Consider the following 13,881-nt stretch of genomic DNA (forward strand, 5'->3'; position numbering starts at 1 on the left):
CAAATCTCATCACTTTCAATCTAAGTCATTTACACAAACACAAGATCTCAAGTCAAGACTTTAGAAACCTTTTCAAGTCAAAGTCAAGTCCCAAGTCACCAGAACCCAAGTCAAGTCTCAAGTCACCAGAACCCAAGTCAAGTCCCAAGTCACCAGAACCCAAGTCAAGTCCCAAGTCACCAGAACCCAAGTCAAGTCAAGTCTCAAGTATTCTCTTCATGCATCAAGTCAAGTCTCGAGCAATTAAAGCTGTGACTCGAGTCCAAGTCATGTGACTCGAGTCCCCACGTCTGCTTTGAAGAGAATACAGCCTGATCTACTAAGCCATTACATTATATCTGATCCACAAATAATTGCTGAAATCCCAGTGTGGCAAAACAAACACAATACACATGAGGTTAAGACTTTTATTTGGTGTTGTAAGGTGAAACTCCACGGAAAAACTCAAGCAGACGCAGTCCAGTCATTCTTCTCATTCTCGCGCTCTCATTTATAACATAACCCTCTGCCATAACACAGTGTACTCCATGAGTTCAATACCAGTTCATATGAAGGACTTCAAAACCCATTCATAAGCACTTAGATCCTGCCAGTAAGCACTTTGTAACTCATTTGTGGAGGTAAAGTGAACTGAGATACAATCAAGCATATTTTTTTTTTTACATGTAGAAACACATTGATGGTGGAGCCCAGACCAGAGACAGCTGACTGCCTCCACCACACACACCAACACCCGGTCACAAACACACACTCCAATTCAATCCAATGCAGCCTCATAAAACCTGTGACCCCATTTCTGTGGGTAGCAAATATGGCTCATTTTGTAACATCTTCAATCACAGGTTTGTAACAGAAGCAGACGAGTTTCCTTCTGTTTAGAATTAAGTGTATTTCCTTTACTTTTTTTGTTTTTACCGCAAAGCACAATCATTACTTTTACATTTTAGGCGTTAAGCTAACACTCTTATCAAGGCTAGCTTGCAGAGTTCAGTGTCTTCATTATGGACACTTTCACATTACAAAGGGCATGTTCACACGATTCCCGCAGTTGATGGCGATAACTGTTGATGGCTGTTGCGGGGATTGAACCTATGACCCTTTGATTTATGGGGCTACCTCTCTTCCCGCTGTGCTAGCACGCCACCCCAGAAAGTTTAAAGTAATAATCCGCAATATTTTCACATAAATAAATGTCCGTTTTGCTACTCTCTATGACCAACTGACAGAGATGTGACCAAGTCAGCTTTGCTCGAGTCCCAAGTCAGTCTCAAGTCTTGAGGCACAAGTCTCAAGTCAAGTACCAACTCTAAATGCAGATTACCAAGTCAAGTCCATGTCATTAATGGCAAGTCTCAAGTCTAAATGTAGATTACCAAGTCAAGTCCAAGTCAAGTCCATGTCATTAATGTCAAGTCCCAAGTCTAAATGTAGATTACCAAGTCAAGACCAAGTCAAGTCTAAATGTAAAACAGCAAGTCAAGTCAGAACAAATCAAGAGTCCAGTATCAATTTAATATCTTAAAGAAAACTAAATATCTAGGACTGTTCAATGCAACTTGGTAAGTCCATCATGAGTTTTATTTCTATAATCAATTTAAATTCAATAATTCCATACAAATTCAATACAATTCAAAATCTCATCACTTTCAAGTCATTGACACAAACACAAGATCTTTTGTCAAGACTTTAGAAACCTTTTTACGTCATCAAAGTACAAGTCAAATTCAAGACCCAAGTCACCAGAACCCAAGTCAAAGTCAAGTCCCAAGTCACCAGAACCCAATTCAAAGTCAAGACCCAAGTCACCAGAACCCAATTTAAAGTCAAGACCCAAGTCACCATAAGTCTAGTCAAGTCTCAAGTCACCAGAACCCAAGTCAGTCAAGTCCCAAGTCACCAGAACCCAATTCAAAGTCAAGACCCAAGTCACCAGAACCCAATTTAAAGTCAAGACCCAAGTCACCATAAGTCTAGTCAAGACCCAAGTCACCATAAGTCTAGTCAAGTCTCAAGTCACCAGAACCCAAGTCAAGTCTCAAGCAATTAAAACTGACTCGAATCTGACTCAAGTCCAAGTCATGTGACTCGAGTCCCCACCTCTGCCAACTGATATAACCCAATAGTGACTCAACCCATAGCCAGTTCCTGAAAGCTTTTCCATTTGCTGTTCTAAACACTCTGTGCCTGGTAGGTCTTTCCTGGGAAAAATCCTCTGCTGCAAAGGAATTGATGCGTTTTATGTTTGTGGTCTATTTGGAATAAACAGAAGAAGAACTGGGTAGTTAGCATGAGCAGTGATAGCCACCATGGCTGAACAGACAAAGAAAACAGCGCCACCTACAGAAACTCAACAGAAACTTAACAGAAAATCCAAGGAAAAAGACGTCACAGTACTGGCCACACTGATTGACAGTCTCTTTGGAAGCCCAGTGGAAAAAATACCACAGCAAAGACCGCTGAGCACCAAAGAAAAAAAAAAAAAGATTGTCGCGGATTACTACTTTAACCTGCTCTAATTATCTCAAGTCCAAATCCAAATGCGGCGTTTGACGGATATCGTTCTTCTCGATTTAAAATCTGGGGAACAGATTTCGTTTGAGATCAGCCATTCTTGGACATGGCAGATAGGGCTAGGCGTAGTGTATTGTATTTTCTTGTGTGTGTGTGTGTGTTGGCACTGTAAGTGACAGCGGACAGTACAGTGTGTGGGGACAGCATTAAGGTTTTGGTGTCACTGGATCCCTGGTTTCCCTTTAAGCTTGACAGCAGCAGAGGTTTTAGTCCGGCTGGGCGGCTGAGGGGCGGAGGAAAGACAACCCAAACCTCATGGGACTAAGAAAGTAAAAGGCACTTCAAAAAATCGTAACAAATTCCAGTGTCACTATATAGAATGTCTCTTTCTCTCTGTCAATATATAGATATATACTGTATGTATACACAGGCATTGTCATATAGGAAGGAATGCAAAGATAGAGGAGTATAAACACTTGACATTAGATATATAATATATAGAGTAATACAGTAATAATATATACGTAACCTTTTTTTGATCAGAGCTGGCGATTATAGGAGATACAAAAAGGAGGGGACAGAAGTGGGAAAGCGCATATTGTGGGTCGGCTGAGGTTTTTTGTCGGGGCGAGATAGGGCAATACTCGTGGCAATAGGTTTCAGTTGCTGTGCACAAACTGAAAGAGTTGCATAGGCAAGAAAACAAGTGGTTCCTGATCACTCAGTTTTAACAATTAAAGAGGTACGTAAGAAAGAAACAATTAAATACAACTCCAAACAATAAAATAACACTGAAAGAGAAGTCACTTTTAAAAAAAAAAAAAGCAAATGAGCGAAGACAGTGAGATCCTATCCAAACGGATAGTACAGATTGCATTGACTTCCTTGAAGCGAAAAAGAAAGTTATGTTGGTTTTTTTTCCAAGAATCTCAAAGAAGCAGGGGATGCTTCCAAGTCAGCAGCCGACTGGTGCAGGGCCTGGAATGGTGAGAGTGTGTGTGGTGTGTGTGTGTATGTGTGTAAATATATATGTACTGTATGTGTACATGTATCTCCAGGACGTTGCGGGTTACCACAGCTACGATGTGGCAACCCTACAGTTCAGTGTCTTGGTACTGGTGAGAGTTGGCGGTGTAGTATCCTGGCTTGCTGTGGTACGCGTCCTCTTCCACCTCCTCGTCCTCGCTGGGGTAGATACGGCCCTCCTTGGAGGATGAAGGAGTTTGGGGTTCCGGACGGGAGCTGGAGCTGGTGGGACACAGGAAATACAACTTCAAGTTAAGACTAAACTTCTAAACGTACAAGTTGTCCGTCTCAACAGAACTGAATAGACACGATTCATTTCTGTGCTGTTTTTGACTGGAAACTGAGCATTTCATCACTAGTAGGCCTACATCTGATTGATTTTGTGTTTAGCTAGCTAAGCATAGTGTCTGGTTATCCAACTAACGCTTCCTTGTGAACACATCTGATTAGCGCACTAGCCGATCTCGGAACCCATCGTCTATCGGTCTGACGACGATTAGACTCTGGGGGCGACGGCCAATATTTCGGGGTTTCCGGTGGAGCCAGCAGACATCCGGGCCAAGACTTCCTCTTCCGTGCGCCGGTCATTGTTTACAGTCCAATTAGCAACTTGAGACACGAAAGTCGAACGTTTCTCCACACAATACACAAACATCGATACTTTTTGTAGGTGTTTTAGGTCCAGACGACATTTCGGCTAATCTCTATAAACAGATATCTGCATATGATACGTCGTCTCTCAACTCCAACTCCATTCTCGTGTCTCAAGTTGCTAAAACCAACAGTTTGTTCAGGTTAACTGAGCTGACTCTTCTCAAGCTACAACTCAAGAATGTGTTGGAGTAGAGACTAGGGCTAAACCGTTTTCATGTACCGGTATCTTTGTTTTTTTGCAGCCCTGGTTGTTATACATTTAGACATTATTTCCCATGGACCGCCATAATGATGTCAGACGTGGTTGCTAGGAGATTTGTGACAGAAAAAAGCCAGGGAATGGGTATCAGAAAATGAGTGAAATACAGTATTTACACCCAAAAATATAATACAGGAGGTAAAAACCAAGGGAACTGAAACCTTACATCCTGCAGTGACACAAGGGATAAAAACACAATCGTGAAATGGTATTCTGGCACAGTTTCACCTAGTAACAAGGTGCATGGAATGGGCAAGTAACAATGGGCAAGAGGGAATTCCAATAACACTTTGGGTACTGATGTGCGCAAGAGAGGTAGAGGTTTATTTTTTTTTTTTTAAATAACACCAGAAACCCCCTAGTGGCTCATCTATGCTATAGCTGTTATTCACTCTCAGAATCCTACTATAAAACGAGGAAAACTCTGTCCTTCTGTTTGTCTGTCTGTCTGTCTGCATCCATTTTGCTACTCAATGGGTTGGCCAATCAATCTGAAACTGCACATGGGCATTGAGCATTGGCATAGGCAGGGACTGACAAAGCAGATTTTTCCATTTTCCCAAATTTATGCTGTTTATGCACATTTTTGGCAAGTCTGCACGTAGTTGTGGCGCACGCATCCCCCGGTATGGACTAGTTATTTTAAAGAATAACTAAACCCCAAACCCAAATCTGTGTAAAGCCTGACATCTAATGGTAAAAAGTATGCTACTGATATACTACAAACAGTTTGGCGCTTGAACTTGAACTTGTCCTGCGGTGGCACATGTGCAGGTAAGGTTTTTTTTTAATTTTTGGGACCAACAGACAGACCGACAGTGACTTACACTAGCTGCTGGTCGCAGCTAAAATATTAACGGCCAAATTACAAAAGTCTACGTTGATTAATATTCAAATATTATTTTTTTATGACCCATCCCTAGTACTGAGAACAAATATTTATTGGTAATTTGAAAAGCCCAATGTTGATATTTAACTAACTATCAGGTGACATAAAGTAAATGTTTAACGCAAGTGTCTTTAGCCTCTTTGGTGAATCTCTACAGACTATGTAACCCTAACCCTGACTTTAGCCTAACCCTAACCCCAACACTAACCCTGACCCATTTTTAAACCTAAACCCAACCCTAACCTGTTTCTAACATTAACCCCAACTTTAAGATTAACCCTAGCTCAGACACTGTATATCTATAGACTACTTTTCACACAATTAGTAGACTTTTTAGGGACATATTATAGTCACTTGATAGGAAGTTGAGTATCAACATCGGACTATACAAATAAGAGGAGGTGGTAGTGTTCACCACATTAGAAAAAAGGAGGGAGGAGTGTTTTATTGAGTGTCTGTGCCTTTGTTCCCTCTGTTTTGAAGAGAGCCATTGGCTGAGCTCTAATCGGCCAGTAGGAACCTGTAGGGGGCGCTATATGAGGAGGATGAGGACAGTTTACACAAGCTGCTGTAACTCCTCGGTAAAAAATAGGTATGCCTGTAGTTTATCACAGATCACCTCCTCTGCTTCTCTATGGCTCAAAGAGGCTGCATGTATGCCGCAAATGTTGCAGAAATGTCCTCTTTCCCTAAAAATCTGATAAATTGTAAATTGGGTGGTTAGCAAGGACTGTTGACACACAAACACGCAGACACACACACTCACAGAGGAGCTTGGTAACACAGTCCTATGGCAGTAGTAAGCCTACCCGATAGGCTGTGGGCGGTTGTGATCCAGCTTGGCGGTCTTCAGGGGAACAGCATAGATGTCCGGATGCTTCTGAGCGATTTCCAACTAGACACAGGGAGAGACAGGAGGGATTCACTGAATATCTACAATGGTTATGGTTAAATAGATCGTTTATTATCACTGGTATCCAAAGTAACATAGAATTCCAAGTTAGAAGGCCTTCACAACAACTGCACTATGGATATCTGACACCAGGTTAAGAAGGAAAATTCCATTCTTAACCCGATACAAATACAAATAAATAATTCACTGAAAACATTATTGCAAAAATACAGAATTGAAAGCTAGAAAGGAATTGGATGTGAATACTTATTGACGGTTGTTGGCCAATCAGATCACAATCAGGTGTGGTCAATGTTACCCTTTTTATAAACGTAATTAATCCAATCCCTTTGACAGGCAGTTAGCTATCAGGGCTCCCACTGTGGTAAAATTTCCTGACTTTTCCATGACTTTCCATTTCTAATGGCTGGTTCATGCTTCATGCATGGCTAGATGTTTGGGAAAATCACCATCTAATGCAGTGATTCTCAACCTTTTTTATATCAAGGACCCCAAATGTAGTACATATTAGAGCCACGGACCCCCATTTGATGAGATTTTGTCTTTCGGACTCAAATCTGACAATATTTTTATTGTCAGATATGATTTTGTCCAGAATTCCATGACTATCTGTATTGTAGGTAGAGAGATAACAGAGAAACTATGATCAAAACAGTCATTCTTCTACATTCTCTAATTGTATTAACTTCTTGTAAATGAAATAATGGTGAAGTTTAACAATTCATCAGTTTGCTGGGGACCCCCTGGAACCCCCTCAAGGACCCCTGGTGGTCCCCGGACCCCACGTTGAGAACCACTGATCTAATGCAATGAATGTGTAAAACAAGTTGGAAATCTCACACTGCCATATTTCTGTAAAGTGACTCATCTATAAAATTCCCAGACTTCCCCAGAGAATTTAGCAAAATCCTTGACGTCCCCTGTCGGGAATACACCCCTCAAAATTCCATGATATTCCATAAATTCCATGACCAATGGGAACCTTGAGCTATACCCTTTCCCAAACCCACCCTGGCGTTCTGGGCTTCCTGCAGTTCCAGCATCCTCTGGGCTCGGGCAAAGTGATCCATCTTCTCAAAAGCCTTGATCTTCCCCAGGAAGGACTGCTTGGACGGGTCCTCCACCGGGCTCTCCTCCCCCACCCCGTCCTGCTTCCTATGGGCTGCCGCGGTCGCACTGGGCGGAGCGACAGGCGAGTGAACCGGGACGTCTGCCTGGGACCCGCAGCCGATGGGCTTGAGCGCGACGGGGGGTGGGGGCGCTCCGAGGGGCCGGGACTTGCCGAAGGAGTTGAGGTGGTGGGACGGAGGCGGCGGGGGCGGCGGGCCGGAGGAGGCCGGGCGGGAGACGGGGAGGGGGTCGTTGTTGCTGCTGCTGGCGGGGCTGCTGCTGGACGGGGAGTCGTAGCTTCGGCTGGTGCTGGGGGGCGGAGGGTGATGCTGACGCTGGTGGTGGTGTGGGTGGGCGGAGCCTGATACCAGCGCCACCTCCTCTCTCAGGACCAGCTTCACCTGACCGAGAAAGGCGAGGAGTTAGAGCAAGCGCAAAATACCTAGGGTGTGGTCACACTATCCCGCTTTTTTTGTAGAAAATGCGCTGTCCAAGCTAAATTTTGTGATCATTTGAAAAAGCACACAACCCACTTTGTTTCGTCGTAAACTATCAACTATGTACGAACCATGAAACCCCACCTCTTCTTCACTGTGATTGGTAAACTCACAAAAAAAATGGCTGACATCATGTGGTCTAAAAAGCTAAATTGTTAAAAATAGGAAGCGCTCAACTCTGCCTAAAAAGACACCAGGCAAATCACCTTTCCCATCAGCAACTCCCCATTAACTCCCATTGTAAAAGAGGCACTGGCAGTTTGGAAAAAGCAAAACAGTGTGAATGCGCCCTTAGTTGTTATCTTGCTAAAATGTGGTTAAACCTAAACTGAAAAAATTCTTAATCGTACACATATTGCTACTATTTCTGAATTTAACAACAAGCCACAAATCTAAACTTCAATAGAGGCTTTGCATTTGTGTTACAAGTCCCCTAGCAACCGAGTCTGGCACCATCATGGAGGTCCAATGGAGAATTTGCTATGCACAAATAATGGATAAATATATAGCAACCAGGCTAGAAAAAGTGAGATACCTGAAAAAGATTGTTGTGGTCTGGGTATTAGTCTGGGTATTAGTCAGTCAATTCAGTAATGTTATAAGTAAAAGTGAATAGTCTGATAAGGTAGATTTGTGTCCAAATATGGGTTACTGTGACACATGTAAACTGTCTTGTCTGTCTTGGCTTTAGTCTCTACTCTAAAAAACCAGGAATGGACAATGTGCCATGGAGGGCTACAGGCTTTCATTCCAACCAAAGACTACTCCAGGTGATTTTACTGATTAGCAAACAAGAGAGGAGGAAATAATCAGTGAAATCACCTTGTGTAGTGTCTGGGTGGAATGTAAACCTGCACACTCTCATCATGGCACATGATTGCCTTTCTCTGCTCTACACACTCGTAGCTTGAGAAGAATCTGCTCAGTTAACCTGAACAAACAGTTGGTTTTTGGCTTTGTTAGCAAGCTTACTAACCAGCAGGCTATTTTAGCAAAGCAACTGTTCTTAATGTTAACAACAGACTACTACCCACTGCTAATGCTAGCTTCTACTTGGTACATTATAGTCCGTAAACATGTTTTTTTTTGTTGTTGTTTTTTTTACAACAAAACAGTGATGGTTAGCTGACCAGATACTATTAGCTAGCTAGCAAGAAGACATTATCTAAAAATCAATCAAATGTATCAGTGGTAAAAAAAAAAAAAAAAAAAAAAACGGCAAAGAAATGAAAGTCTTTGCAATTCTGTTGAGATGGCCAAGTTGTGTGCTTAGAAATATGATCATATGTTCACAGTGACTATTGCCCAAGACCTCCAGTATGGCTGCCAGAGGGTGTGTTACATCACCAGAAAGCCCTCTATAGGGGGGAGATGAGCCTAACCATACATTTCTCTATTACCACAATATCGTACAAACATTAGTCTACCAACAGTAGGAACATTTCAGTCCACAACACAATTGCACTGGAAAAATCACTGGTCCAAGCTACAGGGCAGAAGTCTGCAGGTTTGCATTCCAACCAAACATACAGCTAGCTACAGCTCAGTTCACTAGCTAACACACCTTCAGCAACAGAGGAGGACCTAGTCAGTGAAATCAGCTGCTGGACTTTATTGTTGGAATGAAAACCTACATACTCTAAGGTCACGACTGCACATGATTGGAAACCAACGCTATAGGAGACTGCTGCACACAAGCCCACCACCGTCTACCACCAACTCAGGAGAATTCTGGGTACCCGTCTGGTCCAGTGAGCTGCTGTTGGAGGAATCAGAGCTGCGGTGGGCGTGGTTTCTCCATATCAGCCCATTCCTCAGTGGGAAGGGCAGTTTGTTCCTTTGGAAGGAGGTAAAGAGCTGGCAGGGTGGGAGGTGGAGGTTAGAGGGAGAATCACCACTTACCTAAACTAGTACTTTGTCTCAAAGTCCCATCCTGAGAAGCACACTACCTAAACCACCTAAAAACCAATCAGCTCCTGCCAAATTACTATGTATTTCATGGATGTTATGTGTTATGTGATGTCATGTGATGCTCATTAGGTAACAGAGTGTACAACAGGGCTGAACAATTTTGAAAAAATATCTAATTGCGATTATTTCGACTGATTACAATTGCTACATGATTTGCGATATTAGAGGGAATGATCAGTTTTACATCATTATTCTCATTTTCATTGAAAAACGTATTAAAATGATTATGGTGTGATTTTTTGCAGGGATCTGTACCAAACAAAGATGTTTTCTTAAGTCTGTAGAATATGAGGTGTAGGCCAGGACATCTCTGCAGCACCACAATATTTACTTTAAAATTGTATTTTGACACACATTTCACCTTTAACAAGTATTGCGCCTTCTGCGATTTGAAAATTGCAGTAGGCCATATTGAGATTTCGATAAAATTTCGATTAATTGTTCAGCCCTAGTGTACAATACCAATGATAAAACACAGAATAGTTATGAGAGGAAAAATGTAGAATTATATGAGCTGATGATGGCTGACATATTCCAGTAGTAGTGTGCTTTGCCTTCAGCAAGCACACTAATAATAGCTGATGACACAAATAAGACACTGGCTGACACTCATCCAGAACAGCAGGACGGCTTTAGCTAATTACTCTCAATCACTGATCTTCAACCATGCGCCATCAAGGCCCAATCAAACACAACAGCAGCTGATTTCACTGGTTATTATCCCACCTTCAGCCAGAGAGGAGGAACTAATCAGCTGCTGCAGAGTTTGATTGGAAAGAAAACACGCTCTCGGGTCATGATGGCACATGGTTGAAGACAACTGTTTTTAAATCACTGAAGCAAAAAGCTGCATCGTTCAGTTTTGTAAATGACTGACAGTACATAATGTTCAAGAGAATACTAAAGATCGGTTCAAAATTTTGTTAAAACGGTATCTCCAAATACTGCAGGAACCATAATTGAATTGTGTGTGAGTAAACTAGGAAAAAAATGGTGTAGGAAATAAAAATGTATACCTGGGTGAAAGTAGAAATCCCCTTGGCAGAGAATGAGAAATGTATTTTAATACCCTATTTTTTTGGAATTGTGTGAAAGCGGATGGATAAATATATAATTTAAGAAGGTCAAGGATTTATAAGTTCGCTATTATTCTTGAGGAATTGTGATTGATTTAGAATTTTTGGGTTTGGCTTGATGTCTGTTGAAAGGATGACAATATTGTTTCTCTTCCGTATATACTTGATTGTCAATTCATGATGAGCTGATGAGATGAGCTGTTCTGTTTGTTGTGTTTATGTGGTTATAGTGTGTATAAGTGTGTATGACTGTATGTGTGGCTCTAACAAATGGTAGTAAGTTCAGAAAAGCCGAGTGAGGTCAATTTGTCATTGCTCCCCTGTAAAGTCTGCACTAGGGTTGGGCAGTAACCCTATATTATCATGTACCGGGGTATTTCAAAATGTTCACGGTATCAACCTGGATGGTCTGTTATTTATACCAAAGAATGACAACAGGAGGAGAGAGGCAAAACATCTAAGGTTTTGCACAAAAAGTGGAAATGTCTTCCTTTGTATGGAAGTTGAGAAGTGACATAATTCAAATGAAATCATGAAACATAATTGCAATTTCAATTCCGATATATGAGAGCAAAAATGAAAATTAAAACTTGAGTTTTAATTTTGTCAGTAATAATGCATTTTCCAACATGTAAATGAAAATGAAAATTGGATTATTTCACTTTAATTTTAATTTTATCATACATTATGCTCCCATACAGTATATGGGAATTGAAGTTGCAATTCTATTTCATGATTTCAATTGATTTATGTCACTTCTCAACTTCCATACCTTTAAAGTAAGTAACAGTTTGCCAATTTTGGATGCATGCATCAAAGCTTTATTTTCTTCTGAGAAAGGCTACAAGCCATACACCTTTCATCATGTGTAATGAAATATATGACAAAACAAAGTGATGAAATGTGAAGCCAGATGGATGCATTAACAGCTGTGGCTTGTTGAAGTTTTAGAGAAGCCATAGGCCTGACACTAGGAGCATAGATGTGTGTGTGTGTGTGTGTGTGTGTGTGTGTGTGTGTGTCCCTCACCTTGGGGGTGTCTGGTAGGAATGCAGGCGGGGGGCTTGCTCGGCTGAGGACTTCCCGGCTGCCCATCCTCTTGACACGACTCCGGATGTCCGGACTGCACCTGCGCAAGATCTACACACAAACACACACACACACACACACACACACACACACACATACACGTACACACACACAGAGTACACAGCCATGCAGTAGACAGGATAGGTCAGTGGGCAGGGCCATGAAAGGGGTTGACATGCCATCTTGTCTGTCTTTTTCAGCCCCATGGTTGACTCTGAGGCTGCTCTTCACCCTGCCAGCCTTAAAAGTCAGTCAGAGTTGAACATGGGGGCAAAAAAGACACTCAAGCTGACATGATGGGACGTACCAAGCAGGGTGCAAACAGAGGGGAGTGAGGGGGGGGTCAGACCATGCCATTACAGAGGGTTTTCAGGTGACGTAACACATCCTCAATGGAGGTCCTCAGCTCTGAGGCAACAGTGGAGGCATGCTACCTCCATTGCTGGTTCACAGTGCGTTCATGTTTTCCAGCCTCCTTAGTGGAGGCAAGCTGTCAACAGCTGACTGCGTTTTCTAAACGTACAACTCCGCTGTCTGAACAGAATTCAACTGATATATTTTTTCGCTTTTGTTTTGGACTGGGAACTAATTTCAGTGGTGGAAAGTAACTAAGTACATTTACTCAAGTACTGTACTTTTGAGGTATTTTAGTTGAGTATTTCCATTATATGCTACTTTGTACTTATACTCCACTACATTTCAGAGGGAAATATTGTACTTTTTACTCCATTACATTTATTTCACAGCTATAGTTACTAGTTACTTTTCAGATCAATATTTTATATTTAAAACATTTGATCATCTTTATAAAATAACTATAAAATAGCATTGTTATAGATTAGACTACCCAAAAGTATAGCTAAATTGTCAAGATTAGCTTCACGTTGACAACTTTAAAATGCTGCTTACATGTACATGTATGTCAAGAAATCAGTATTAATATTCCAATAATTTATGAAAAATATAACTCTCTAAATGGGAACAGTTTGCATAATGAGTATGTTTACTTTGATACTCTAAGTACATTTTGCTGCCAATACTTAAGTAAGATTTTGAATGCAGGACTTTTACTTGTAATGGAGTATCTTTACATTGTCGTATTGCTACTTTTACTTAAATATAAGATCTCAGTACTTCTTCCACCACTGACTAATTTTGTCACTGATACCTCTGATCACTTTTGTGTTCAGATGTCAGTTTATTAGCTAGGTAACCATAATCTGCTCAGCTAGACATCCCTGCCTTGTTGTCAACACAACTGATGTGCACACTAGCTAACATATCTAGTAGAAGCTAGAGGCTGCTAGTAGTCACATTTTAACATTAACATCAGTGTCTTTGTTAAATTAGTCTGCTGGCTAGTTAGTTAGCTAACAGTTTGTTCAGGTTAACTGAGCTGACTCTTCAAGCTACAACTCAGAGTGTTTTGGAGTAGAGGCTAGGGCTAAAGGCAAGACAGTTTACTGTGTAACAGTAACCTACATTTGGAAACAAATCTAACTACCGTATTTCCTCTAATATTGGCCCGGGCCTTTATTTACCTCAACTGCAGAGGGTACCAGGCCTTTATTGGAAGCAGGCTTATATTAGAGACAGGCCTTTATTTCTAATTCCCTCTGTCTGATAAGTATATTTGCTCATATTTTAGTACGAAGCCTCCTTGTTTTCTGATCTGCTTCTGTTGGGGTTCGTTAGGTAGCCGTTTTTTTGTTACTGCAATGCATTACTGATAATTACGGCAATCGACGACGGCACGCTCCAGAGACTTCCACCGGCCGAGCCATCTTGTGGCATACTGCCATCTTGTGGCACTTGTACCTTACTACAAACTACAGTTACATTATATAACAGGCACCAGGAGTTTACCGGTATCCACCTTTGTTTTT

The 13,881-nt window shown here is 41.5% G+C and overlaps 1 protein-coding gene across 1 annotated transcript; it reads right to left on the bottom strand.

Annotated features, from left to right (window-relative positions):
- Positions 1–201: 201 nt before the first annotated feature.
- Positions 202–12,001, bottom strand: LOC139638200 (tight junction protein 2-like). Its single transcript, XM_071512245.1, has 4 exons — positions 11,936–12,001; positions 7,263–7,763; positions 6,149–6,234; positions 202–3,759 (listed from the first exon to the last, which is right to left on the bottom strand). The coding sequence occupies exons 1-4, from the start codon at positions 11,999–12,001 to the stop codon at positions 3,606–3,608; spliced, it is 807 nt and encodes a 268-aa protein (XP_071368346.1). The 3' UTR covers positions 202–3,605.
- Positions 12,002–13,881: the final 1,880 nt, after the last annotated feature.

Source organism: Centroberyx affinis, unplaced genomic scaffold (genome assembly GCF_046629955.1).
Source record: "Centroberyx affinis isolate AG114_WGS23_722 - 3 ecotype Tasmania unplaced genomic scaffold, CSIRO-AGI_Caff_v1 ptg006192l_1, whole genome shotgun sequence".
Classification (NCBI taxonomy): Eukaryota; Metazoa; Chordata; class Actinopteri; order Beryciformes; family Berycidae; genus Centroberyx; species Centroberyx affinis.

Bases quoted from the DNA above. Each gene is read 5' to 3' on its own strand.
- LOC139638200 (XM_071512245.1), bottom strand. From the start codon at position 12,001: ATGGGCAGCCGGGAAGTCCTCAGCCGAGCAAGCCCCCCGCCTGCATTC. The intron at 7,764-11,935 runs GTGAGGGACACA...TTTCTCGGTCAG, and splicing joins TCCTACCAGACACCCCCAAG to GTGAAGCTGGTCCTGAGAGA. The intron at 3,760-6,148 runs GTAGGCTTACTA...GTGTCCCACCAG, and splicing joins AACCGCCCACAGCCTATCGG to CTCCAGCTCCCGTCCGGAAC.